Raw genomic sequence first — 27,810 nt, forward strand, 5'->3', positions numbered from 1 at the left:
TCAGTACAAAATTTACACTAGTGGTATTATCATTTTGCTTAGCATTTATTTCAAGCAAAGTCTCCCTGCAGAGGTACTCGAAGCGTAATGGCGGCCTATGGGTGAATTAAAAATGTGAAGTAGACTTCACAGCCATTTTGACTATCTATAGCAATTATATTGCTTCCTCCCCAAAAGTACTTTCTGCCATCATTTGCTCTCTAAATTCTCCGCTCTTCTTTGATTGTCGGAACGGCTCAACGGCTGGCTGTGCAGGACGACAAACAGGATGGTGGCAGTGGCAGGGCGAATAATTGTTGGTCTCCGTTGACACCATCAGCTATTCAGATCAAAGCTCACATTCGTTTTGCTACTTGTTCTCCGGTTGCATATGTTCTTTCACGATTCAAATTTTAAGAACGTAATCAAAATTCAACAATATTGTTGAGACCAGGACGAATTTCAGGCATGATGAAAAATCATACCACGTCCCGAGACAGAGAATTTACGTGTGTCAGGCCATGTGGTAAACACTCTTTTCAAGAAAAAAAATATTGTGTTTGAACATAGTAACTTCACACCAGATGGTTCAATTTCAGAAGGAGTCCGAGAAAAAATATCACGTCCTACTCCCCTTTTCTCGTATACTAAGCTAAGTATTCATATGTTATAATAAAAATATAAATATTAGATATGGTAATATTAAGTATAAATTTAAAGTATGAAGATATGAATATGTTATGGAAGTATTACCGAACGAATACAACATAACCGATTTTGTAGTTTGATATCAGATGAGATCCGAAAAAATAAGATGAGATTATCTATTAATTTCTTCATCTATTTTCAATAATAAAATATGTCTCATATCTGTAGCTGTTAATAAGGCGAGGATACTGGAGGATGAGGGTGGATAACAAAAGTAGATACATTATTTAAATTTTAAGAGCTTTTATTAGATGGGAGGAGAGCAGGTAGAAAAGATGACACGGAAACCAATTTATGTTTTATATAGTAGAGATAATTACAACGAAAATACAAATATTGAACACAATAACATCAAACATAAACTCAATGTATGAAGATTTGGATGTTGTCATAAGTACTAACGAACGAACACGTCGGGAGCAATATTGTAGTATGATTTTAGATAGATCTAAAAAAGGAGGAGGAGATCATCTGTTAATTTCCCTCCTGATTTCTTAATTTCTTTTTAATAGTAAAACATATCTTATATCCGTAGCCGATAACGAGAAAGAAAAACTGAAGACGATGGTGAATGATAAAAGTGAATAGATTATTCAAATTTTAAAGATTTTATTATACGAGAGAAGATTAAGGAGAAGAGGTGACATGTAAACCGACTTGTGTTTTATATAGTAGAGATATATAAAACACAAGTTGTGTCGAGGACTAATCTCTAATAATGATTCCGGGGTGTACCGGTCAATGGATGTATGAATAATGCTTGCGGCGTTTGTGTGCTTATGATGGACTAAAGAACACGAATGGGGTATTCAGGTTCATGCCTACCGAAGGATAATAACTCTATGTCATATGTATTTTATTATCAGAGTTCCTGAACTGGATACATATGATTTTTTTTCCAGCTCTTGCCCTCCTCTCCCTACAAACCGGGTCCTCCTCTCTTTATATACTATAGAAAATAAGAACTTACAAGTGTGTCCTGTTTTAGCAGACCTATGTCTGGCCAGATATTCTACTCTTTGATCACTATTATGGAGAACCTGGTGAACCTAACTTGCTCTGAGAGTTCTGCACGCTTGTCCCATCCGTGGCACGTCGTCGTACCTGCCTCTCCCGATCGCCCGGCATGTCCCATTGCCGTGCGCCGCAGGATCGTCTGCCAAGTCGTCATGTCCCTGTGCCTCACGAGTCTACCTACAAAATCATCCACTTTCCTGGTTGTTCTGCAGATCATGTCCCATCTGTTGTATGGCGCAAGTCGGTCCGCAACACCTCACTCTATAGCAATTAATGCTACGGGACGGGGCACTACCCATCTACGTCGGCCACAACTTTGTTCACTATCCATCTACGCTGGCCACGACTTTGTTCACTTGAATAGACATCAATAAATTTGATTAGATATATCATATTATATCAAAAGGAGGCTGGTCACGCAAGTCTCACGCTGGTCGTGCAAAACATGGGTTGGTCACTCGAAGGGCAAGGGTCTAGAAAATATCCCCCACCGGTCGTCACATCTCTCATGAGACCCGTTAGCCAGAATGCCCCCTTACTCAATACTCCGATAATAGCCCTAAAGCTTCCCCGTGGACGTGATCAGGTCTGGTCGCACCACTTGGGTCCCATGGGAACATAGTCCACCCACAGAGTGGTCGTTGACGTCATTTAGCTTTCAAATTTGGACTATAAACTTCACGCCACGTGAGGAGGTTAAGCGTCCTAAAAAAAGAAAGAGAGAATCATTGATTGTTGCTGGGCTCGAGGGACTTTTTGGTTCCTCATGCGCCCCCCCCCCCCTTGAATTTTGAGTGTTTTGGATGCACGCAGGTTGAGGTGCCTCATTACTTTCGAGAGTGAGGTGTTTAAGACAAGATATGTATGACAGGCTAAGGTGTTAGTGTCCAGACTCAGCCACACATGCTCGGTTTTGACCGGGAAGCAGCCGCAAGCCCCCAGGGTAGTAAATGATGGGATCGAGGACATCCCCTGTGGTAGTTCCATCCTTCACCCCAAGCGTGAATCAATGGTTGGCTGGGCTATAAAAGTAGGAGTTCACCCAGCCGGCCACCAACCGAAGTTTTGCAAGGCGATAAGGCAATTCTTCTTGTGCATCATGGCGTCCTCCTCCATTCCTCGCTGGGAAGGTCGATGATCTTGGAGGATTTGGCAAGGGCCGAGTCACCTTTGGCACCGGCTTCACTCACTATGGTGCCCCTGGGGGCAAACAATCTCCAAGTCCTTCCTACGGGGTTAGAGTCAATGGTCATCATACTTCCCTTGTTACAGAGAAGGTCTCCCCCTATCGCTCTCACTTGAGCTTCGGCCCGTGCGGTTGCCCCTGTTGAGATTATCGACATCTCCGATGATGAGGGGGAGATCGACTGGGACCTTCTAGAGGAGGAGACCGACGGAGAGGAGAAGGCAGAGGAGGTGCATAAGGAGGGTCATCCGGGTCCGTTGGTGTCAGTCAACAGCTCCAGCAGGGTCTTCACATCGACCACCCTCTCTGGCATGTACGCAGGCCATCGTCCGATTGTCAGGGTGACTAGATGCCGCCCTAAGGAAGAGTATAAGAGCTTCGTTAAGAGCTTCGTTCAAGGTATGCAAGAGTCTGCATACTTAGGAATTCTTGGAGGTGGTGGATCTTCACGATATGCAAGAGTTAGGTGGAACCTTTCCATCTACCTGGCTTTAGCCACTCGAGTCGAGAGGGAAAGAACAAGCATATAATAGGATAGTTAGCCTGGTTGAATGTAATCGACAGCCTGCAACCAATCTTTTCCATGGATGAAAAATGTTCTGACCCTTTCTGCTGGCCTCACCGATGGCTGGAAGACCACTCGGGAGTCCTGCAGATTTTATACTATTTAGTCTTAATTTCTGTTTGGAGTGTTCAGAGAGTTTTCCCTGTGCTATCGCGGTGAGTAAGCTCTGACTGGTCCACTCTGATTGCTAGTTAGGCTTTTGAAGAACGGAACGGCCCTTAGTACGACAAGTCCCTTAGCGGCAACCAGTGCCCAGCCCGAGTGGGGACTTGTGGCCTTGTGATCGTTGTCCTGAGCTATTTGTACCTTTGACATTGCACGAGTAGCGATCTCACACCGTTCATGAGCCTTTGGCTATCTGGCCTTTTTAACTTCTTGGTCGCCAGGTCTCATAGTGGCCGTCGAGTGTTGTCGCATGCTGTGGTCGGAGAGCCAATCTAACGGGGGTCCATTGTTAGTTCTGAAATCCTGCAAAACAGAGTCTGGTCTTTTGAACTTTAAAAATTTTACAAGTGATATTCCACGCCTGTCCAGAAGGTTCTACAAAATAGAAAACATGCTCGTCTCCAAGTAACCCTACACATAGAACTTCCGCAATAGGACGATATTCTAGGAGTTGTATAATTCACGGCCGTCCTCCATAGCTAGCTTGACTGCACCAGGTCGGGTGATATTGACCACTCTGTAGGCCCCTTCCCACTTGGGGGAGAGTTTATTCCGACCGGTCTTATTCTGAATTTGCCTAAGAACAAGGTCACCTACAGCCAATCTCTGCTTCCGCACCTTGTGGTTGTGATAGCATCTGAGCTTTGTTAATACCGGGTAGCTCGAATTAGAGTATGTTCGTGGAACTCTGCGACAAAAACAAGGAAGTAAGGGGTTTCAGCCGTAGCCCTACTGGGAGTTGTTCGCAGCGAACAGAGTATTGTGGGTAGTTTGTCCACCCGCATCTTGAATAACTTTTAAGCCGATCAAAGACCTAGGTTTTAAACCCTTGTAGTATTGTCCCATTAGCCCCTTTGACCCGTTCGTTGCTTTGTGGGTGTGCCACCGACGCATAGCAAATATTGGTTCCGACCTCTTCGTAGTAGTCCTGGAAAGCACTATTTGCGAACTGAGTCCTATTGTTCATAATTATGCGATTTGGACTGCTAAACCGTACTACTAGCCCCGTGTGAACTTAATCGCTGCTGCGGCGGTAATCTTCCTGATAGGCTCGACCTCTATCCGCTCGGTGAATATGTGAATTGCCACGAATAGGAATTCAAAGCCACACGGGGCCTTAGGAAACGGTCCTACGATATTGAGCCCCAGATAGTGATAGGCCAAGAGAGTGGTATAATTTACAGTATTTAGGTTGGTAGGTTAGTATGTCGGCCATGGTACTAACATAACTCGTACTGTTTTCATATCTCGCAAGCATCCTGGAGGGTAGTGGGGTAATAAAATCCTTATCGGAACGCTTTTCCGACTAGAGTGCAGTACAAAGCGTGACTATCACATATGCCTCCGTGGATATCAAAGCGTATTGTGCTTCCCTATTCCTAAGTGGTGCATTTCAGTAAAAGGTCGTTGCTCCCCTAATGGTAAAGGCATCCCTTTACCACGGAGTATCTGCAGGTTTGCCGTGAGACCTTTTCTGCTGACGCATCATCATCAGTGTTTGCTCTATTCTGAATGTAGTACGAGATCTGATCCATCCAGGTCATACCCGAATCAAGCAGGGTGACCACATGATAGCCACCCGAGGTCGACGGCACTGAAGGAGGCGTTGCCTCCAAAGGTGTTGCCTCTGGTGCTCCATTTTCAAGCGGAGCATCCCTTCACCTTGGTCCGAGACCATGGTGGATGATCATTTGAGTCTTTCTTTAAATATTATGACCAGGACAGGTTCACGAGAAGAAGTTAGACAGGCCGGCTTATCGGCTAGGAAGCTGTCCTTGCGAGGGACGTGCTTGACTTCAAAATTGAAAAAACATTGCTCCAGTCTTCTCACTTCGGTGAGTTATGCTGCCATTGTCGAATCAAAGCACTAAAACTCCTTTTGCACTTGGTTAACAACCAATAGAGTCCTCTATCGCTACCAGGTGTTTAATCTCAAGTGCGGAGGCTGCTCGTATTTCAGACAAGAGGCCCTCTTGAACTACATACCCGAGGAGGTCATTGTTTGGTGAGGTCATGACCACTCTAACCCCCGCTCACTTCAGTGTGAACGATCTATCGAAGTACATGGTCCAGTGCTCGTCCGCCTCTGGCCGTTGTACCTACTCGGGCTCAAAGGATGACCACTCGGCCATAAAATCATCCAACACCTAGGACTTGATAGCCGTTCGGGGGATGAATTGGAGATCGAACTCCCTAAGTTCTACTGCCCACTTTTTTGTTCTTTCTACCGCATCTCTATTGTGAAGAATTTCTCTAATCGGGAGCGAGGAAATTACCCTGATTTTATGGGTCTAGAAGTAGTGTCTAAGCTTGTGAGGGACCATTAGAATGGTGTATAGCAGCTTCTAAGCCTATGGGTACCAAGCCTTCGCATTGTGCAGGATCTCACTGACGTAGTATATTGGTCGCTGAAGACCTTCTCGAACCAGTACCGTGCTCACGATCTATGGGGTAGCTACAACATAGAGCAAGAGCTTCTCGTTTGGTCAAGATGCAGTCAGTACAAGAGTTGAGGAGAAGTACCTTTTTAGATCTTGGATGGCTTTTTCTACTTCTGTCGTCCACCGAAAGTGATCGCTCTTCTTCATGAGCTTGAAGAGCAGTAGCCCCTTCTCTCCCAGCTTTGAGATGAACCTGCTCAAAGCTGCCACATATCCTGTTAGTATTTGGACTTCCTTTAGCCTAGTCAGAGATTTCATTCGGTCGATGGCTCTGATCTTGTCAGGTTTTGCCTCTATCCCTTGACTAGAAATGAGGAACCCGAGCAAGTTTCCTGATAGGACTCCAAATATGCACTTCTCAGGGTTCAATTTCATGTGGTACTTTTGAAGGTTGTCAAAAAATTTCTGGAGGTCTGTGACCAGGTCGTCCTTGGCTCTACTCTTTACGACCACACCATCAACATACGCCTCAATGGTTCTACCGAGTTGTGGTCGAAGAATAAGCTAAATACAACACTGGTAAGTGGCACCGTCGCTTTTCAAACCAAAAGATATTTTTATATAACAAAAGACCCCGAAGGGCGTCACAAAAGTAGCCTTCTCCTCATCTTCCCTATATATGCTAATTTGGTAGTACCCCGAACGAGCATCTAAGAAGCTTACTATCGCTGCCAGTGGTTGAGTCAATAAGCTGGGCGATCCAAGGTAGAGGGAAGAGATTTTTCGAACATGCCATGTTGAGGTCAGTGAAGTCAACGCACATCCTCCACTTACCATTGTGTTTTTTGACCAAGACTGGGTTAGCCAGCCACTCTAGATAATGTATTTCTTGAATAAAGCCTGCTTCTAGGAGCTTGTCGATCTCCTTACGAAGTGCTTCACTTGGCTACGAACCGACTCGCTTTTTGTTTTACTAGTTACGTGTCAGGTTGCATGGACAACTTGTGCTCAATCATGTCCCTGGGGACTCCAGGCATATCAGACGAACTCCATGAAAAGACGTTCGCGTTCATCTGGAGGAAAGTGATGAGAGGGAGTTCCTATTTGAGGTCTAGACTGGCCCCTATCTGGACCATCCTATTCAGGTTGGAGTTGTCAAGGCATACTACCTTGAGTCACTCGTCCTGGCTAGCGGCAACGTGAACCTTCACTAGGCGGTGACTAGGTGTGGCATTCTACAGCTACGACCCGAGAGTTAGCTCGACCATGTTGAGACTCCTCTTATTGTAGTGCAAGGCCATCTTTGCGTTGCCAAAGATGGTGATGGCCCCAGTTAGACCAAGGATCTTGATCGTCTGATAGGTGTAGTGGGTGATGACTATGAACTGGGGCATCATTGGTCACCTTAGGATCACTTTATAAGTAGTCCTGAAGTCCACCACATCAAATAGGACCTTTTCGGTCCTGATATTATTTGGAGAGTCGAAAGTGACAGGCAACCCGACCCGACCCAAGGGCTTAGCTGAAGAGCCCATGGTAATCCCAAAGAAGAGGGGAGACGGTTTTAATGCGTTCCATGGATTTTGCAGGGTGTTCATTGTATCGACGAAGAGGAGGTTGATGGAACTCCCTCCATCGATCAGCACGTGACCCAGTCGGATGTTCTAAATGGTGGGTTCAACCACAATATTTTAGCAACCATGTCGCTTAACACTCATAGGGTGGTCAGCCTGACTAAAGGTAAGGGGCACCTCCGACCACTTCAGACGCGGGCTTGGGCCCAGCGTGGTCGCCTACACTTCCCGAACCACCGACTTGTATTCCCTATTCGAGGAATATGTCGTGGAGCCCCCGAAGATGTGGTGGACCATGTGATCAGCCTGCTGATACCCCAGTGCTAATTAGTCGGGGTCGGCCCCATCCTCACCATCCTCGTCGTGCGTGGATTTACGCTCTCTAAGCTCCTTGTTGATGATACCCCACACAACCTTACACTTGGTCAGGTCGTGGACATTTGTGCGGTGGATCGGGCAATAGCCATGACCCTTATTCCCCTCCCTCTTCTCGAAGCGCCATCGCGGTTGGTCGGTCTGCTTGACCACCATGACATCGGATGGTCACTCCTTGCGTTTGTTCTTCTTTTTCTCCTTCCGGCCGACCTCTTTAGAGGAGGCGGGGTGGTCAGAGGTCGGTCGCGACCTGGCGTCAATCTGACGCTCTCGGGCCTTGATGGCCTGTGTGCACTTGTCTGCGAGCTCGAAGAGCTTGGTAGTGCTTCGGATTTTCTTGGTGCCCAGCTTTCTCGACCATCTTTTGGTCTGGTCCCTCTCTTAAATGCTATGACCATTGATTCACTCGTGATCCTTAGAATGGTGTTTCGGCGCTCGATGAAGCACCAGATAAAGTCTCGCAATGACTCACCTTGTCGTTGCCTGACTTGGTACATGTCATCCTTGACCCCGGGTCGGGCATAGGTCTCCTAGTAGTTGGCGATAAACTAGTTGCACAGATCTTTCCAGTAGTGAACCGACTCACGAGGGAGGTTTATAAGCCAGGACCATGTCGAACCAGTCAAGGCGGTGGGAAAGTAGTTGGCAATGACTTTCCTATGGCCTCCTACGGCTTGCGCCATGGTGGCGTAGATCTACAAAAACTCCTCGGGGTTGGTCGAGCCATCATACTTTTCTGTTAAGACCGATCGGAACTTGTTCAGACAGCGCACCTCTCGCAGCCGGGTTGATAGGACGTTGCACCCTGTTCCATAACAGGGAGTCACCCACTGATGGGTGACATCACGTGTTCGGAGAGAGAGAGATGACGGTCACGTGGTCCTGGGGATGGGATAGAGGAATCTGATGCCTCCCTGTGTGGGGGAGGTGAGTGGTAGGGTTGCTTGCCCTTTTCTTGCTCTCACCGGACGTAGTCCTCTCGCTTTCGCGTGGCCACCTGGTTCTAGATCACGCCGTGGAGGTCACGTTGCCGCAGAGAGTCGCGCTGGTTAGAGGGTTGGCTGTCCCGACGCTGCAGGAGTCTCCGAGCACTCTCCGTTACCGAGGGAGGATGAGATCTTTCCTGCTGTGTGTGTTGCCGCAATTCTTGGCGATCGTAACCTTCATTAGTCCTAGCAACGAACGTGGTGTTTGCCGTCGTAGTTTGGCGTCGGGCAGTCTCAACCAGGAGGGCGAGGTCACCCAACCATGACGCAACTGGCGAACTCTCCGGTATTGCTACCGGTGAGTGGCTAAGAAGCTTTCGCACGGTCTACAGATTCTGTACAGGCGTCATGACCTCGTAGTTGAGTTGTCGAGCATGAAGTGGTGACATATCGAGAAGGGGGAGCCCCTGACATTCGTGCGGCATGACGGCCTTGGTTCCCATCTGGGCGTGTGGCCTGGGGATCATCGTCTGCACCCAAAATACAGGAGCCTACGCTGCCCCCTGTTGCATGAACTGTTATGCAAACTTTCCATTGAGACTCGGAGCCCTTGGACTCTGATTTGGTGTCCCATTCCTAGAACACATTTGGCTCATATGTGTCGTATCCCATGATGAACACCCCGTGGTGACCAGGGTCCTTGAAACAAGACTTAACGGTTACTGTGGATCCGACCATGGGTTGCCAAATCTAATCTTTAACACCTACCGAAATGCAGAAACGCGTCCCCCTAACTAGTGCGCCAACCATCGAGGGTTAATTTCTGATAATGATTCTGGGGTGTACCGGTCGGTGGACGCGTGAACAACGCTGACGGCGTTCATGTGCTTATGATGGACTAAAGAACACAAATGGGGTATCCAGGTTCAGGCCCCCGAAGGATAACATTCCTATGTTATGTGTATTTTATTATCAGAGTTTGTGAACTGGTTACAGATGAGTTTTTCCGGCTCTTGCCCTCTCTCCCTACAAATTGGGTCCTCATCTCTTTATATACTAGAGAAAAGAAGAACTTACAAGTGAGTCTTGTTTAGCAGATCCATGTCTGACTAGATATTCTACTCTTAAATTATCATCATAGAGAACCTGACGAACCCAACTTACCCTGAGAGCTCTGCCCACCTGTCCCATCCGTGGCATGCTACCGTACCTACCTCCCCCGGTCGCCCAGCCTATCCCATCGCCGTGCGCCACAGGATCGTATGCCAAGCTATCCTGTCCCTACGTCTCACGGGTCTACTGCAAAATTATCCAATTGTCTGGTCGTTCTACAGATCATATCCCATCCGTTGTGTGGCGCAAATCGGTTCGCAACACCCCACTCCGTAGCAATTAATGCTACGAGACGTGGCACTACCCATCTGCGCCAGGCACGACTTTGTTCGCTGAAAGATGTGCTTTGGGAAGAAAATACTTAAGTAGACATCAATAAATATGATTAGATAGGTTAGATATAGACGTCCGGCGACCAGTAAAGACTGATCGCGGATCATATTATATCACAAATAGTCATAAGGAGGCTGGTCACGTAAGCTTCACGCTAATCGTGCGAGTAAAGGACTGATCGCTCGATGGTTCAAAGTTTAAAAAATATCATCTACCGATCGTCACATTCCTCGTAAATCCGTTAACTAAAATGTCCCTTTACTTAATATTCCAACAAGTTGGTTCCCATGTCTGATGTGAGTGCATGCATCATCGATCGTTGACAGAAGATAAGGGTCTGTTTGGTTGCCCGAATGTCCTCAGCCTGGTGCGTACGAGTCAGGCAGGCTGAGTTGAGTCAGGCTGAGTTGATGCATGAGGGTCTGTTTGGTTGGCTGTATGTGCTGAGTCTGGTTGAGAAAAGATTATGTTTGGTTGCCCGCATGAGTATACGTTACATTACAAAGAAACTCACTTTTTTACCAAACAACCTAGGTTGAAAATATTTTTATGAATTAGTACATCACAGGATAAGAATATTAGTGAATTTTTTATAATTTTTGAAGAATTTTAATTAAATATTGACTTAGATTTTTTGGATCAAATTAATTAAAATGGGTTGCTAGTGAGCTCTAGTTTACTCACGAAAACGTTTAGAATTTTTGGATCACTCTTGTACCACTAAATAAAATCTAAAGTTAAATAAAAAAATTATACGCATAGTATTTGTTGCACCCAGCCAGCCAGTCCCGGCGCGTACGCCCGATTCCAACGTACGCGCGGAGCCAGGCTCACTCGGTGCGTTTGTACGCGTGGGTGCAACGACAGAACTGATCCAGGCAACCAAACAGGCGCTGAGCACAAGCTGATGCACGCGCTGATGCAAGTACGAGGGGAGCTGACCATCCAAACACGCCCTAACAGACGCGTAGATGCATCCGTGCAGCCATAGTTGGTACAGGCAGAGGGATCGATCGATGTGGGCACCAGGCAGCTCGACAGCGAGCAATGCGTGCACCTAAACCCTTCCCGGCCTGACAAAATGGAGCTCGATCACTTTACAACCGGGACCTGCTCAGTTCTTCAATCATTCATATGTATGTTTGTTTAAGGTTAGAAATTTAGAATAATGCTGTGCCCACCTTAAGCACATGCATTTACACCGGGACACTTCAACTAACACGAGACCTCTTGTAGCTAGTGGCGTGCGTGTGTATATACGGGTTCATGCATGCAGATCCCAGTTGCACAGTGGAATCGAATCTTGTTGATACGTACGTACCTGTGGTGTTTTACAAAAGGTTCGGTGAGAGAGTAGTATGTCCCCTTTCTGTCCTTTAGGAGTAAAGGTGCATTTACCTAAAAGGCGAAAAGCGCGTAAGTTTTCTGAAAAAACAACAGCTCAAAACCGATACAAAGTTTGGTGGAGTATGCCATTTTTTTCTTTGCCTATGACAAGTGTAGCGACAGACAGATTGCTGCCACAATACCGAAACGAAAGAAATCTCAACTAAATTTAAGGATTGTACTTTGGAGCACATGTATATAAGGTTGACGCATACAAACGCAAACCACGAGATGACGAGATGCGTGCAAGAAGAAGACGGACCCGGCTCAGCGCAGGGAGCAGCAGTCAGGTCAAGGAAGGACGCGGCAAAAACACAAATGGCCGCAGGCAGAGCGCCGGGCGAGCGAAGCGAAACATTCCCCCGTACGCCAGGGCCGGCGCCCGGGGAGCTGCCGTGCGAAGCGAACAGGGGCGTGCAGACGCACAGACGGTTCCATCCTTCCACTCTAGTGTTTGGCGAGGGTGGAGAGGCAAAAAGAATTAAATATTCCTCACAGGGTGGGTCACGCTGTTCGTTGCCCTGTGTTTGGCGAGCGTGTGGGCGTGTAGTTTTCTCGGAGCTAGCCACGTGGCGGTGATGCTGCCGAAGAGATCATCTGTAATACTGTACCATCACTGCCGAAGAGATCATATAAAACTAGACTCATATGTAAGTGATTATTATTATTCCATATGTATCGTATATATATTACTACAGAGGATCTGTATCGGACGCCACCGTGTAAACTGCTCTACCGGTCGTTAAGACGCAGTATGGCTCCACGATAGCAGCGTCTGGTGGATTCTCTGTGCCCGCATAGTTGTGGTGATGATGAGGTCAAGTGGCTTTGCTCAGGCAGTTGCATAGGTTTGGCCCGCCGGCCACAAGACCTATTCCAGCGTGTTAAATCCTTAATCCTGGACATGATTAATGCCTCTTCCTTGTGAAAAATGCTAATGTGCTATGGCCACGTGCCAGTTTTAGAGAAGCACATGTAAAAAAAAAAAGATCGCTACATCACCGTAACTAATACTCTATACTCACGTCACGTGTTACTAATTTGGAAAACAGTAGAAACAGAAAAAAGAACCATATACCAATATGCTAATAACAATGTCACGTTTGTCGTGACGGACAATCAATGATTCACCACAACTAGCTAAGTTTATTTTTTTAACTTTATATTTAACTCAAAGTTCAATCATCCAACTCACCATATATTTAACTCAAAGTTCAATCATCCAACTTTAATATCACATGACTATATACATATATAGTTTATAGATAAAACTATTAAAAAAACTTGAGCCTCCTAAGTTATTTAAACTTGACTCATCTTAGATTCTATTCAAACTCAGTTTTAGATTCTACCAAACCAAACTCAAATCTGTTGTAAATTTAATAATATATTTGAACAAATCGAGCTCAAATCTAATTATAAGTTTAATAAGATACTTCCTCCGTTTCGCAATGTTTGTCCATAGTCTCGGGAGTATCTGTTTTAAATTGTTTGTCCATTGCGGTAACCAAGGATGCTTTATGATCTATTTTCCTGTTATGCTCTTGAGTGCATGCATGTATTTACTCTAACGCTGATGAGTTATTTGCTCTCATTCTTGTATTGATTAGGGGTAGCATGGTCATCTCATTGTATTTTTTTTACTTGATTTCAGTATTTCTTGGTTTGTACGTAATGGTGGGTGTGGACAAATATTACGAAACGGAGGTAGTATTTGACTCAGTTTAAAATTTTCTCATTTAAATTTAAAACAAGGGGTCACTTGAACTCGGCTAATTGTCAGCCCTAACCAACCCCAGGCGCCGGCCGCACGCAGCCGCTCGACCCAAACACAAGCCATGCCGCCACCCTACCCTCGCCTTGTTTGACCCGCCCCGTCTCGTCTCCCAAGCACATCCCATCAAAAACCCCACCAAACCCCCGGAGCTGGTCACTAAACGCCCGCACCCACCCGACCAACCCACCACGCACCCAGTGCACCACTCCTGCACACAGCACACCGCACACACCACGCCGGCTCGCGATTCAGGCCCCAAACCAAAGGGTCAGCGCCGACAGATCCCCCAAACCCCACACGATTCAGCCTTCGAATTCCGGCCTGCGGCTTAGCTGCTAAACAAACCAAACGTGACAGCAGATCGAGCCACAGCGCAGAGGAAGAAAACCAAACCAAATCCTTCCATTCAAAGCCCCGAGATTTTCAAATGCATTTAACAGTTTCCTTAAGTAAAACAAAACCCCGCAATACAAGCACCGGCGTCCTCTCTCTCTCGGCTCCGGCCGCCGCCTCCGCGCAGCCGCTACTGCTTGCTCCGCGCTCGCCTCCGCCGTCGTGGCCGCGGCGAGCTCGAGCGGCGGGGGAAGGGAGTGGTGCGGAACTCGGGTGTTGCTTGCGCTGGTTCGAATCGGAGGAGGGAGGAGTGGAGTAATAATTTGGAGGCAGTTGGGGGAGTGTAACTTTGGGCATTAATGGCGGGGTGGTGAGACCCCAAAGTGAGGGCTGAGGTGGTGGCGCTCTGTAGTTACCTGCGTAGCTCTGCCTCTGCCCCCTCGCCTTTATTGCGTTTAATTTCCCTCCGAATTCCAGCGCTTCCGCCTCCTCTCCAACTCCATCGACACCTGTAACGTGGAGCGGGCATGGAAGGCGGCGGCGGGAGGAGGAGGCGGTCGAGGAGATGACGCGCGCGCGAGGAATCTGGGCGCTGCTGCTCGTTGCGCTGGTGGCGGCGGCGCCCGGGGTGGTGGTGGCGCAGTGGAACCTGACGTCGCGGGCGGATCTCCTGGGTCTGTACGCGCTGCGGGGCTCTCTCGGGCTGCGGGCGCGGGACTGGCCGCGCCGAGCGGACCCGTGCACGGCGTGGGCGGGCGTGGGCTGCCGCGGCGGGCGCGTCGTGTCCCTCACCCTCGTCGGGCTGCGACGCACACGTCTGGGGAGCCTGACCCCGCGCTTCGCCGTCGACGGGCTGCGCAACCTCACGCGGCTCGAGGCCTTCAACGCGGCGGGGTTCGGGCTCCCCGGTTCCATCCCAGCTTGGCTCGGCGCAAGGCTCGCACCCACCTTCCAGTCCCTCGACATCTCCGCCTGCGCCGTCTCGGGGGAGATCCCCGCCTCGGCGCTCGCTGGCCTCGGCAACCTCACTACCCTCAACCTCGCGGGGAACCAACTGTCGGGGCAGCTCCCGGCCACCGCGCTCGCGGGGCTCACGCGGCTCAGGACCCTCAACCTCTCGGGCAATGCGTTCTCGGGCGCGCTGCCCGACGCAGTTTGGTCGCTCCCGGGGATGAGCGTTCTCGACGTGTCTCGGACAAACCTCACCGGCGCATTGCCCGCGGCAGGGCTTGCGCTGCCAGCAAATGTGCAGGTGGTGGATCTGTCCGGGAACCTCTTCTATGGCGGCGTGCCGGACTCCTTCCGCCGGCTGTTCGGCCGGGTGGTGCTGGCCAATATCTCTGGGAATTACTTTTACGGCAAGCTAGGTGTGAATGTGTCGTTTGAGTTGAATTGCTTCCTTGACGTTCCGGGACAGCGTAGCCAGGCCGATTGCCAGCAGTTCTATGCCAGGCGTGGGTTGCCGTATGATGGGCCAGTTATGCCACCCGCGCCACAGCCTGCACCCTCCGCACCTGCAAGGAAGAAGAAGCACAAGAATTTGAAGTACATACTGATTGGGGCCATTGGCGGAGGCCTCCTGCTGATAGCTGTGGTTGCAGCCATTGTGTTTTGCTTTGTGTGTTCTGGGAGGAGGATGAGTGATCAGAGGGAAAGTGGGGCTCCAACTGCACCGCCGGAGGTGTCAGATACAGGTGTGGCTACTGCTACTGGTGGCGCACAGCTTTCTGCATTGTCCACGAACATGGCGAAGGTTGGTGATTCATTTGCTTACGACCAACTTGCCAGTGTCACCTCAGGATTTGGGGAGGAGAGGCTTATCAAGCATGGTCACTCAGGTGATATCTACCATGGTGTGCTCCAAGATGGGACTGCCGTGGTGGTGAAGAGGATCACTGCCCGTGTGGCTAGGAAGGATGCATATCTGTCGGAGTTAGATTTGTTTGCGAAGGGATTGCATGAAAGGCTGGTTCCGTTCATGGGGCATTGTCTTGATAAAGAAGAAGAAAAGGTTCTTGTGTATAGGTTTGCTCGAAACGGTGACTTATCAAGTGCACTGCACAGAAAGTCAAGGGAGGAAGAGGAGGGCATGCAATCTTTGGATTGGATAAAGAGGTTGAAAATTGCCACAGGGGTGGCTGAGGCTCTTTGCTATCTGCACCATGAGTGTACTCCACCAATGGTTCACAGGTATAAACTTATGTACAGTTTTGTGGATGTTATATTTGTTTCAGTTATATATTTGTTAGCAAATTAATCTAGTGCAAAATGGTAAATCCATAGATTTACTGTGCAATTTTGATCTTTTATCTTAGCTCCATACTTCTTTCTGTTCATCATTACATGTGGTTTAGTGGTTGACCAACAGTCTCCACCTTTTGTGTTTCACTGAGTGCTCTGATAATTGATTTTCTTCCTTTTGGTACTGGGAGTTTCATCAATTGCCGCCTTCAGATGTCCTAATATAAATTGGTGTCAGGTAGAAATACACTCAACATACTTTGGTTTGGTTATTGCTGAATCAGCAATTCTGTCTTTCGTGCTATATGGTACATATTCCGTACCTTATCCGAATACCAAAAATTCAATGTGGGAATGATGTTATTTACTTAAGTTTCATGTTGAGAGATGTTTCTGCTAGTCTATATTATTTTTCCTTACTAAAATCATTTTTCAAGTTTGAGATCACTTTACAATGGGATTTTTGGGATCTACTGATTGTGCATTTAAACACCGACCAATTTCGTCATGCAAAAGGATAGGAAGTTCTTTGTTGCCCTGATCTCAGTAGGGATATTTTGTTTTGCTATCAATGTGAGCCATGCAGTAGATCACGACAAATACTGATTTTTGTTGTCGTTTTGTCAGTTTTATATGGTAACGCAAAGGATTCTGACTGCACAGATGCTTCTTTTCAAGATCAATAAAGCAAATATTTCCTGTTGAGCTAATTTTATCTGTTCTCTGCCACAGGGATGTGCAAGCCAGCAGTATCCTTCTTGATGATAAATTTGACATACGCCTTGGTAGCTTGAGTGAGGTGTGTCCTCAAGAAGGGGAAGGTCACCAAAACGTTATCACAAAGCTGTTGAGATTTTCTTCGTAAGTTTCAAATTCCATCTCTGCATGACTCATCTCTCTTATCCATGCTCAACATTTATTGTACTGAGTCTGGAAATCCATATAGCATTCACTAGTGTATCATTCTGTTCATTGTAATGACAATTTTGTTAAATGTTCTACTGCATTTGGCAAGTGAACCATGTGTCTTACTGTTACAGTATTACTCTACCAGTCTTGCATGACTTTGGACAAGTAATTTTTTATAGATGAACAAGTGAATATTTGGTGAACTTAAATAACATGGTGTCAACATTATTTCAGTCAATTACTAGATGACCCTATTGTTAAAATTGACCTGTTCTTTGTCACGTTGACGCTGTGGTCTGATGTAGCTACACAAAAATCTGAATGATAACAATAAGTGCGATAAAACTAGAGCTAGTAGGACCTTGGAAGCAAAAGTGATCGTAAACTGTTTCATTTTCTTTCCTTCCGTTGCACTTATCATATCTTTAGTGTCCATCAACTAGTACTATCCTTGTTTTATTGATAGACACATTTTTTATATTAAATTAATCCCTTTTCATCTTCTGATGCCGTATTTTTGTGGGAATGCAGGACGGCAAATCAAGGTTCTTCGGGTGAGTTCATGCATATAACAACCTTTGTTGCTTTCAAGCATTTTCGGTCTAGAGAATTGGGCATCAGCCCTCAGTTTCCCGGTGAAACTGAAAAAGGCTCCAGTGTTCCACTAATGCTTTGAACATCATTTGTCAGTTCTACTTGTTAGTTGATGCAAGTTATTGATCAATTCTATCTGATGTAAAACAGGTTCTTCATCTGCAACGTGCTCATATGATGTCTATTGCTTTGGCAAAGTTTTACTGGAGCTGGTGACAGGAAGGATTGGCATCAGCGCATCAAACGATGCTACCACAAGTGAATGGCTTGATAACACCCTGCGCTACATCAATATTTATGAGAAGGAGCTCATGAGCAAGATCATTGATCCAACCCTTATCATTGATGAGGACCATCTGGAGGAAGTCTGGGCAATGGCCATTGTTGCCAAGTCATGCTTGAATCCTAGGTCTTCTAAACGTCCTCCAATGAAGTACATCCTAAAAGCACTAGAGAATCCCTTGAAGGTGGTGAGGGAAGATAACGGCTCTAGCTCGGCCAGGTTGAGAGCAACGTCATCAAGAGGTTCATGGAATGCCGCATTCTTTGGGAGTTGGCGGCATAGCTCGTCTGATATAGGTCCTTCAAGGGATGACAACATTCTGAAACGCTCGGAGACAATAAAATCATCCGGGGGGAGCAATGGAGATCATTCATCATCTCGCAGGAGGCAATCTAAGGAGATCTTCCCCGAGCCATCTGGCTCTCGTGACACGGAGGATTAAGGAGCTTTTCATTACTAAGTGATCATTCTGGTAAAGAAAGACGGCCTCTGTTGAAGCTCTGCTGCCAGCTTCTGACAGTCATAGAATTCATTCGTCTGAAAAATCGGAATGTGAATTCTCTCCTTGTCAATGACTCCACAGCAGCACACTGGCGCCATGGTATCATTTTTTAGGGAAGGAGCAGATGGTGGTGTGTACGTTGGTGTACGACAATGGCGTGCAGTCGGTGGCAGTAAGAAACAATTCTTTCACTGTTGGAGTCTCTGGTTTCTCTCTTCTGTCCCTTTTCTTTTTCCCTCCTCTCGATTAAAGAAAGAATGGCGAGCTGATTCTTTTTCTTCTCCCTACTGTAATTGATTGCTTCATTGTTGATCATAGCAAAAATTTTCGTTTCGTTCATGTTCATCCCTGGCAGCCTCTGGTTTTTTTTGTGCTGCTCCATGCAGAACCCTCATTGATTACCTTTGTTTCCTGTGTATGTTTGAAGGCTTGTTAATTGTCAGTGCAACGTAGGCTTTGTGATGTCACCACGTGGGAGGTGCAAACGATAATACTCCTTTCTAGGTTTTTATTTTGAAGGAAAGTCAGGAGTCTACAGAAAAGGCCGAAACGTGACGGGGGGCCCTTCAGAAAAGGCCAAAATTGCAAATGTCGGTTTGTGACGAGCTGTTGTGCTATGCCGGCCCAGCCCAACAGAGACTAGTGGGAGTACTATAATAGAGAGCGCCTGTAGCTCAGTGGATAGAGCGTTTGTTTCCTAAACAAAAAGTCGAAGGTTCGATCCCTTCCTGGCGCAAAGTAGAATTTTTTTTGCCTTTTTTATTCAAAAAGTCACCTGTTTAACTCCAGTTTGGTCAGCATGCTCTAGCCCCACAAACCGTTCGATCTTTTGGCATTTGGTCATGTCACCAAGCGGTGTCGGATCTAGAAAATTTTCACACTGACCACGGTAGCAAGGCAAAATTAAGAATTCAATAATTGCACTCATAACTTTGGGCATAAGTATAGCCGTACATGCACAAATGTAATTGCTTTTTCTTGGTAACAATTCGTAACTTGGAAGTTTGATACCAAAAGCATAGTTCAAAATGGGAAAAATTTTCACTTGTAAATATTTTGTCCAAAACTAAGACAACCACCTGATGAGATCCAACCGTAATCTACCATCATAAAATCACCAAATTATGGTCAAGCATTAAAACCTTAACACAAATGAATGAAAAAGGAAGCATTGAAAGGTACCTAAACAACAACAACAACAAAATACCACATCCGTTCATTTTTACTTGTCTTTTAGACATAAATACGGCTTCCAATGCATATCTTTGACCTTTGTTTTTTCTAAGCATTTCTTACCAAATTATATAAATATAAGCATTTGAAAGTGTTTTTATGATAAATCTGCAAATATCATTTTCATGTGAAAAATCTCAATCTTATTGTGTATATTAGTGGTCAAATTTATTAATATTGACTGTACGTATGTAAATGACTTCAATTTAAGAACGAAGGGAGTACTAGATTAACAGAACATTAAAGTCTTATCTCATTGAAGAGCAAGATATCAGCTGTGCTGCAGCATGTTGGAGCGTGGACTCCAACAGACATGCATGGGCACCAGGCTTCCGCACTAACCACCCCACTGATATCTTCTTGTCTTGGCTGTCTGTTCGTTGCCGTCACCGCCTGGCAGGCCGCTAGGGGCCATGGGATACCAACAGGTTTCACATTTTGTAGCTAAGACTACATACCTACTCCTGGTGAACTTTACAATTTCTGGGTGTGCCCGGACTAGATCCGCCCCTGTCACCGAGCCTTAAGAATGGCGGAACATGTTATTTTTTATACGGAGCTCTTTCAAATCATTGAGAACCACATTCAAATAGTGAAAAGACATATTAAAGACGGAATAATCAGAGAGAAGAGACTCAATACAAGGTAAACTATTAAGCTTGTGTTATTTCCTTATCCATGTGACACTCATTATTCATTAACACATACATTGTACACCATTTCTTTTGGGCCTTTGCCATCCAATCATCCATGATGATATAATATACTCTGGTAGCTCAGTGTATACTGGATAGACTGACTGATTCCTGGAACAATTTTGAGCATGAACGAGTAACATCTTATTTGTTATTTCATTTATTACTGTTTAGTGTGGACATCTCATTAGTCCTCAACTTATCTATTTCCTCCGGTAAAACTATACGAATAATTCCCATCATAGTAGGTTGAAACTCCTCAACTGGCCTTAGCAGCAATCAGCGACGACTGCGGTGTAACCTCAGGAACCAAGGTCCCATTGATGACATGGTTAACATGGTCAGTTTTTGCATCCGCTGCCCAAAAGCTCGCTGTTTTGACGTCATCTTTCACCATCAACTCAGAGTACTCCTCATGGTTGTACACCACATTGTTCTTCCCCCCAAACTCTATATCAAGGACTTCCGGATCAATGTACTTGTGCATCATCTTCATGCTTTCCTCATCCTTCAGGTACACGAAGTTCACCTTCTCGATTGATTTCGGGTCAAGGAAAATTTTGACAACCTGAAAGAATTTGCAACATTTAAGTTAAAAATAAAAAAGGGACATTTTTTTTCGATTTCAACACTACAATTTGGTTTTGAACTTTTGTGGATAAAATCAGATAAATACAGATCATCTATATGAAAGGAGAAGTTTGAGAGCCTTTACCTTATAAAAAGCCTCAAATACTTTTGGGGGATTAAATACAAATGCAATAGCCAGCCGCTCAGGGTAATGATTTTGCAGAATATTTGTAGTTTCTCTGGCAGTCTTTATGGGCGTGGCATTTGCCATTGTCCATCCTGTGAAGTCTATCAGCCATACCATTTTCTCTTGACCTTCAGGCAGGCTGAGGATCGCATTCTCCAAAATATATACAAGAAACCGTATCTGCCCTTCATGGGATGATGTATTCTGAAATTTGAAAACAGTATACAGGTGAATTCTGAGCTAAAGAAGCTTAGAGCGACTGAAGGTTTTCAGGAAGAAAAAAAAACAAGGATAACACTTTGAAAGTGGACTTCTTGCCTCCTTTGCAGGTTTCATAATGACAACAGTTCTCCCTTCTCTATCTCGAAAACTAGCCCTGTACATTTTACCTGTTTCCGCTTCAACAGAAACATCGGGCTAAAAGGGCAAAAGGCAGTTAAAATGATGTTAATCACTTGATCAGGATTCAGAGACCAAAATAACTGAGCAATACATGCAAAGACAAAAAGAAAGAGCAGATTTACCCAGCGAATATCCTCTGGCCTGTAAGCTGCCCTCCACTTGAGACTTTCTTCCAACATTTTTCTCGACTTAGCAACATTCCAGTTACGGGCTTCTAGATATCTTTTCAAGCATGCTTCACTGCAGTACTTCTCAACGTGGGCAGACAAAGGCCCAAGTGCATCTTTCAGTTCATTGATCTGCTCATAGGAGATAATTGTGTGAGAAATGGACTAGGATCATAGTAGCCATACATAAAAAAAGAGACAAACCATTTGTCAACCCTGTATGCCTTAGACAGATAAAGACCCAAGGCAATTCTTTCTGACACGGACATGACAGTAGTTATTGATAGTTGAGTGGAGGTTTCGTGTGAACTGGTAAGAGAGTAACATCAAAAGGTATCCATAAGTGAGCCCCTGCAGGTTCTGATACGCAAGGCTTCTGTAGCATTTCATTGCAGCAAAGAGGTGAATATACCAACAAGTAGATGAAGAGAACACTTGTTTACCGATCAGACATTTCATACTCTTAAAATGCCCCATTACGTATTTCAACTAGAAGGCTCATGTAGAACCTCAAAATGTCAACAAAATAATATGCATTCTGTATCCACAACATATTACCAATTTTGATTCCACTCAGAAGGTAATATGCTGACTATTTGTCGCAAGGAAGCATGTGAAGCACAGTTTTCAGAAGGATTGATACAATTTCAATTCCTCTGAGCACAACACCAGTGTTAGAAAGTGAATATCTACATAACTGAACCGTTTCTTTTTATGTGCATGAAACTGGGAGCCTACATAATGGTAAAACAGTACTTTAGTAACTGGCGAAGGTCGAAATGCAACTAAATTTCTTCATAACACATGGAGTGGTGATAACCATTTGGCTAATGGAGTCACGGCATAGGCATACGATATTTTGAAGAGAAATTAGCCTATATCAAACTTTTTTATTGGTTTACTAAGAAACAACCTTTCAGGATGGTAACAACCACTGCTAGATTAAGGTTTACATTATGTGCCAACGTTCATTTGTCTTACAGTGCATACAAGGTGTAAGCTTCTTTTTTCTTCTCGAATGCGACTTTAGCTTTTTTGTTTCCTTAGGGGGGGGGGGGGGTGAGGAATCAAAATAACAAAAATGTGATGAAAAAAATACGAAGGGGTGATTGCCATCTTTTCTCTGTTTGGAAATCAATACTGTAGAAGGAATAAAACTAGCAAATGCATCAATGTTGCATTAGAAGCCGTGTATTTTGTATTTCTAATAGTTCCACAAACTTATGATGAAATGACAACTATCAAATGTACCTTTGCTTCTCGCTGATCAGCATCATTAGAATTGAAATGAGAGGTATGTTTTCTCCTAAACATGGTTTCTTCCACTCCCTGTGATGCTCAGCCCTAAAATGAATGATGCATATCGTGAAAAAAAAAACAGTAAGTAACCACAACAATTCATTCTCAAAGACAAGAACATACAAGTATAAAACAGTAATGATGCCAACTGCAGGTTCGCCAAAAAAAAAATATATATATTGCCAATTGCAAAGCAAGATACTTGAATGAAATTTACTTGCCCATATGTAAATGTCAGCAATAACAGAATAATTACATATTATTGATTCATACATAGAGTAATACTTTGTTTTGAGAATATTTTCATAGTGCAGAGACAGAACGATTAATAGACTTTTTTGGGGAAAAATATAGAGTGAATTATATATTACATCCAAGATTTGAGCCGCATTTCTAGATACGCAAATAAATACACTGACATGTCCGATTGTTTTTATCTATGAAGAACAGCAATGACCTCTTCCTCTTTAGCTGATTCTCTATCAAGTATTTATTCTATTATTATGTAGGCCAGCTCCTTGACATGCCTTTACAAGGTAACGTTCTAACTTCTCTAACCCACTATACCAGACAAAAACATGCAAAAGACAAGCAATTGACTTGGCTTCCAATTTGAATATGGAGATGAGCAAGTACATGCAGCACCTACTGAAATCTGTATGTCCCTTAAGGCCTTAACTCTCACGTTGCAATTTTCAGTTTGCTGTCAGTAACGTACATGGACAGCAAAATGTCAAACTCAATTATAATTACTCCTATTAGTAATTAGGTTAGAGAAAAGGATGTTGCTCTTGCTCTTAACATCAGCCTGCTTTTTTTTCCCCGATAAAGGAAGCTTTATTGACTTTTGTCGTCACATCAGGACATCAGCCTGCATATGCCAATAAATTCATATCGGAGAAGAAATAATAGATCTTACAAGACAACATGCTACAAATAAGAAAATCCATTCCACAGGTAGGCATCAGGATCTCGGATTTTCCTAAAAGCTCCACGGTGAAGCTGCACATCTTTTCCAACAAAAGATTATCTTTTCCATACTAGTTACGGTATAAGTATAAACAAGGAACAGAAAAATGCAAGATTCAAACGGAACACGCGCTTTAGGTGGATGATGATTACAAAGAAACGAACCCAAGATTTCCCGAAAACCAACCACTACGGGAGACAAGAGAAGCAGCTGTGTATCATCAGAACACAAGCCGGCTACAAATCCACCGCACCTTTTAGCAATCCACCCAACCGGCAAGAACACGAAAGGAAAAGCAGATCAAGAAAGGCTCCATACCAGGGTACGCGAGGAGCCCAGCAGCTGAGACCAGGATGCTGCGAGTCGCGCAATGGCGGCAAGACTGACCAGAGTCGGCGACGCGGGGAAGAGAAAAAGGAACCGGACTGGTACGCGAGTGGCGGGCAAGAACACGAAAGGAAAAGCAGATCAAGAAAGGCTCCATACCAGGGTACGCGAGGCGCCCAGCAACTGAGACCAGGATGCTGCGAGTCGCGCAATGGCGGCAAGACTGACCAGAGCCGGCGACGCGGGGAAGAGAAAAAGGAACCGGACTGGACTTTTCCTCCCCCTCGCGGCCTCGCTGGCTCGCTGTCCTCTCGGGGCGCAGGAATCAACGCACCGGCCTTCGCGATGGAATCACACGCGCTTGCGATGGGAAAGAAGGCCTTCTAGATTTGTACCGATCGATCATGCCGTCTCACATTTGGTCGACTATTAAATATTTGTTTAGCTTTTTCAAACAGATATAATTAATTAAATATTTTTTTAAATAAATATGATTTCACTTATCCCGCATCTCTTAATCTGTATATAGCTCATGCAATAAGATTTATATAAGTAACTAATCGTACCCTTAGTACACCCTTCATGAGAGTAGTTTAATCCTTGCACTTGACTCTGAAGGTCGCTGACTTTTAACGAAATTGATAGGTGCGATACCAGATCAGATCACCTGGAGTGAAACCGATGGATGCGATGTCCTAATTAAGGGCGTATTTGTGTTTGGATCCTCTAACAAAGCTTGCCTCGCCTTGCCGATCGAGGATACGGCGAAGGATACGCCTTTGAATAGGTGGTAAGCTTGCCTTGGAACCTGTGTTGGCAATGTTTTACTCAGAAAGAATTCGCTTGGCTGGCCTGGCAAGGCGAGGCAAGGCAAGCTAGCGTGGAACCGAACGCCCCCTAAGTCCCCCAACGTGAGCAATGCAGTTTTTAGTAGCATGTAACATGAGCAGAGGCATGATGCAGCAAGGTCTTTCCTTCTATTGACTTTGAAATTTTCATTTCGGTTCTTTTTGCGGTGGGGGCACACGGCGGGAAGTTGGCAGGGTGTGCGGCCGCGATGGTGGCGGAGCGGCGAGGGTTGCGGCAGCAGGGGGTGTGCAAACTCGACGTCGCCGCTCACATAGGCGAAGTCTAACATCAAGCACCAAACCAAATCAGAAGCCGGTAGATGAAAATTCATTAAGGTATATTTAGTTATCCGAATCTCTCTCAATATGATCATATAGGTATCTATATTTTTAGAGAACAACGTATTTGGTTAACCATATTTACAGTTTTAAGTTGAGCTAACGGATACAAATATACGATCTCATCAGCTTCACTTCGCAACCTAACTTGACAGATACAGGATCTGCATCCACTCATATATACAAGCTTACGTGTTAGTATTATAAAATCATTCATATGAGTAACCAATTTACAGTCTCACTCTCACATACATTTATAATATCCCAGATCTAATCAATCAAATAAAAACTTAACACAATCTATGTAGACAAATACACAACTCAAACATTTATACCATACAACCATAAGATACCTGTCCGAAACACACGCACTTCACGCACCGCATCAACGGTCCGATCTGCGGCACGTTTCTTGTGACCGGGGATTCCGCGGGCCCAATCCACACGTATCTGCCGCCATACCCAACCCACCCCAAACAAGAAGCCCAGCCCAAACCTCCGCAAACCACACCTCCCCGCCCAGCCGCGCGAGCCACGAAGCCGAACCGCGACATGTTGCAAACCGAGCGAACAAGCGCGGCCGCCGCGCGCGCGAACACGCCGCTCCACCTCCTCTTCGTGCCATTCCTCGCGCGGAGCCACTTCGCCCCCCTCGCGGCCAAGGCCGCCGCCGCCGCCTGTGGAGGATACGGCACCACCACCATGACCACCACGGCCGCGATCCTAACCACGCCCCACTTTGCGGCCCTCGCGCCGCCCGCCGTGCCAGTGCACGTGGCGCCGTTCCGCTCCCCGGACGGGCACGAGGATTTCTCCCTCCTCCCGGACGAGGCCTCCTCCGCGCAAGCCTTTTTCGCCGCCGCGGAGGCCGCCCTAGCACCAGCGGTCTCCGCGGTCCTCCGCTCCCACGATGGTGCCGTGGCAGTCGTCTCGGACGCCGTGCTCTACTGGGTCCCGCGCGTCGCCCGCGAGTGCGGCGTGCCGCACGTTACGTTCCACACCATCGGCGCCTTCGCCGCGGCCACCATGCTCGCGGTCCACCTCCACCGCCCCCAGGTGTTCCAGGAACCGTTCGGCGTGCCCGGCGGCTTCCCGCACCCCGTGAGGCTCCACAGGGTGCAGGTCAACGAGGAGGCTCTGGCGCACCTCCCTCTCTTCCGCGCCGCCGAGGCCGAGAGCTGCGCCGTCGTCTTCAACAGTTTCTCGGCTCTCGAGGCCGACTTCGCGGAGTACTACCAAAGCCAGCTCTGCGGGCGTCCCAAGAAGGTGTTCCTCGTCGGCCCCACGCGCGCTGCCGTCTCTCCACGCGCCGTCGGGGGCGGCGTGGAGCGGGACCCCATCCTGCAGTGGCTCGACGGCCGCCCGGCGGGGTCGGTGGTGTACGTGTGCTTCGGGAGCACGTGCGGGTTGGGCTCGAGCCAGCTCCGCGAGCTGGCCACCGGCCTGCGCGCGTCCGGCCGGCCGTTCCTGTGGGTGATCCCGAAGCCGGCGGAGGGCAGCACGGAGGAGCGCGCTTCCAGCCACGGCATGGTGGTGGCCGGGCGGTGGGCGCCGCAGGCGGAGATCCTCGCGCACCGCGCGGTGGGCGGGTTCGTGACCCACTGCGGCTGGAACTCGGTCCTTGAGGCCGTGTGGGCCGACGTGCCCCTCGCGACGTGGCCACTCCGCGCCGAGCAGTTTCTGAACGAGGCGTTCCTCGTGGAGTTGCTCCGCGTGGGCGTGCGGGTGCGGGAGGTGGCGCGGGAGGCGAACCTGGAGGAGGTGGTGCCGGCCGACGCGGTGGCGCGCGCCGTGGGGAGGCTCATGGATGACGGCGAGGACGAGGCGGCCCTTGGGTGGAGGGCCAGGGCCAGGGAGCTCGGCGCCGCGGCGCGCGCGGCCGTGGACGTGGGCGGGTCGTCTTGCAGTGACTGGGCACGGCTGGTAGATGAGCTCAAGGCGTTATACGATCACAAAAGTGATTAGTGTTTGTCACGTATATGCATGCCGGGAGCATTAGAACACCAGGAAATAAAGAGAGAAGCCCAAAAAGTCACGACAGAAAATTCCAGATTTGCATTTATGCATTTTACTGACCAAAGGAAAACATTTTTCCAATCTAAACTTGCATAAAAAATAGAAAAGCTAAAATACCCTAGAGCGTAGGGCGCTCAAGCACTTGATTTTGTGTTCCTCCTATGTGTGCTGTGATTCTTCCTCATCTCCAACGAGGCTGGGGTTTGGGGTGGAGATTCAGTAGAGTCTGACAGGCTTAGAGGGAAGCTTGTGGTGGCAAGCCGACCCTATGGTGGTGGTGAGCAAGACAGCGAGGAGGCAAGAGCGTCGTCGGCTGTAGTGGTGGAGGACCGATAGTGGCAAGGTTGAGGCAGGGAGGGGGTGTCGCAATAAGTTAGCATGACAGAGGTCGGTGGTTGCTCCTACTGCTA

General features: G+C 46.8%; 3 protein-coding genes and 1 non-coding gene across 8 annotated transcripts; 3 read left to right on the plus strand and 1 right to left on the minus strand.

The window, feature by feature from the left end:
- Nucleotides 1–13,660: 13,660 nt before the first annotated feature.
- LOC133915551 (probable LRR receptor-like serine/threonine-protein kinase At2g16250) lies at nucleotides 13,661–18,692 on the plus strand. Its single transcript, XM_062358756.1, has 4 exons — nucleotides 13,661–16,008; nucleotides 16,792–16,920; nucleotides 17,500–17,522; nucleotides 17,713–18,692. The coding sequence occupies exons 1-4, from the start codon at nucleotides 14,384–14,386 to the stop codon at nucleotides 18,285–18,287; spliced, it is 2,352 nt and encodes a 783-aa protein (XP_062214740.1). The 5' UTR covers nucleotides 13,661–14,383; the 3' UTR covers nucleotides 18,288–18,692.
- Nucleotides 18,693–19,010: 318 nt separating this feature from the next.
- TRNAR-CCU (transfer RNA arginine (anticodon CCU)) lies at nucleotides 19,011–19,083 on the plus strand. The gene has a single exon. It is a non-coding gene; the product is annotated as a tRNA-Arg (tRNA).
- Nucleotides 19,084–20,215: 1,132 nt separating this feature from the next.
- On the minus strand, nucleotides 20,216–24,574 carry LOC133915552 (phosphatidylinositol transfer protein PDR17-like). 5 transcript variants are annotated; one of them, XM_062358757.1, is made up of 6 exons: nucleotides 24,357–24,574; nucleotides 22,853–22,945; nucleotides 21,557–21,733; nucleotides 21,351–21,449; nucleotides 20,991–21,236; nucleotides 20,216–20,843 (listed from the first exon to the last, which is right to left on the minus strand). In XM_062358757.1, the coding sequence occupies exons 2-6, from the start codon at nucleotides 22,913–22,915 to the stop codon at nucleotides 20,535–20,537; spliced, it is 894 nt and encodes a 297-aa protein (XP_062214741.1). In that variant the 5' UTR covers nucleotides 22,916–22,945; nucleotides 24,357–24,574; the 3' UTR covers nucleotides 20,216–20,534. The 5 variants fall into 5 exon arrangements, with proteins under 5 accessions (XP_062214741.1, XP_062214742.1, XP_062214743.1 ...); XM_062358758.1 differs by having other exon boundaries at nucleotides 24,189–24,574; XM_062358759.1 differs by lacking the exon at nucleotides 24,357–24,574 and adding an exon at nucleotides 21,806–21,910.
- A 1,362-nt stretch (nucleotides 24,575–25,936) lies between these two features.
- LOC133914569 (probable UDP-glucosyl transferase 73B6) lies at nucleotides 25,937–27,349 on the plus strand. The gene has a single exon (XM_062357654.1). The coding sequence runs from the start codon at nucleotides 25,937–25,939 to the stop codon at nucleotides 27,347–27,349; it is 1,413 nt and encodes a 470-aa protein (XP_062213638.1).
- Nucleotides 27,350–27,810: the final 461 nt, after the last annotated feature.

Source organism: Phragmites australis, chromosome 4, assembly GCF_958298935.1.
Source record: "Phragmites australis chromosome 4, lpPhrAust1.1, whole genome shotgun sequence".
Taxonomy (NCBI): Eukaryota; Viridiplantae; Streptophyta; class Magnoliopsida; order Poales; family Poaceae; genus Phragmites; species Phragmites australis.

What these genes read in the sequence shown, in the direction of transcription:
- LOC133915551 (XM_062358756.1), top strand. Translation starts at nt 14,384, where the DNA reads ATGACGCGCGCGCGAGGAATCTGGGCGCTGCTGCTCGTTGCGCTGGTG. An exon ending in ACTCCACCAATGGTTCACAG is followed by an intron (nt 16,009 to 16,791) that starts GTATAAACTTAT and finishes TCTCTGCCACAG; the next exon opens with GGATGTGCAAGCCAGCAGTA. An exon ending in AAGCTGTTGAGATTTTCTTC is followed by an intron (nt 16,921 to 17,499) that starts GTAAGTTTCAAA and finishes GTGGGAATGCAG; the next exon opens with GACGGCAAATCAAGGTTCTT.
- LOC133914569 (XM_062357654.1), top strand. Translation starts at nt 25,937, where the DNA reads ATGTTGCAAACCGAGCGAACAAGCGCGGCCGCCGCGCGCGCGAACACG.
- LOC133915552 (XM_062358757.1), bottom strand. Translation starts at nt 22,915, where the DNA reads ATGTTTAGGAGAAAACATACCTCTCATTTCAATTCTAATGATGCTGAT. An exon ending in GGCCAGAGGATATTCGCTGG is followed by an intron (nt 21,450 to 21,556) that starts GTAAATCTGCTC and finishes TTGCCCTTTTAG; the next exon opens with CCCGATGTTTCTGTTGAAGC. An exon ending in TTATGAAACCTGCAAAGGAG is followed by an intron (nt 21,237 to 21,350) that starts GCAAGAAGTCCA and finishes TTCAAATTTCAG; the next exon opens with AATACATCATCCCATGAAGG.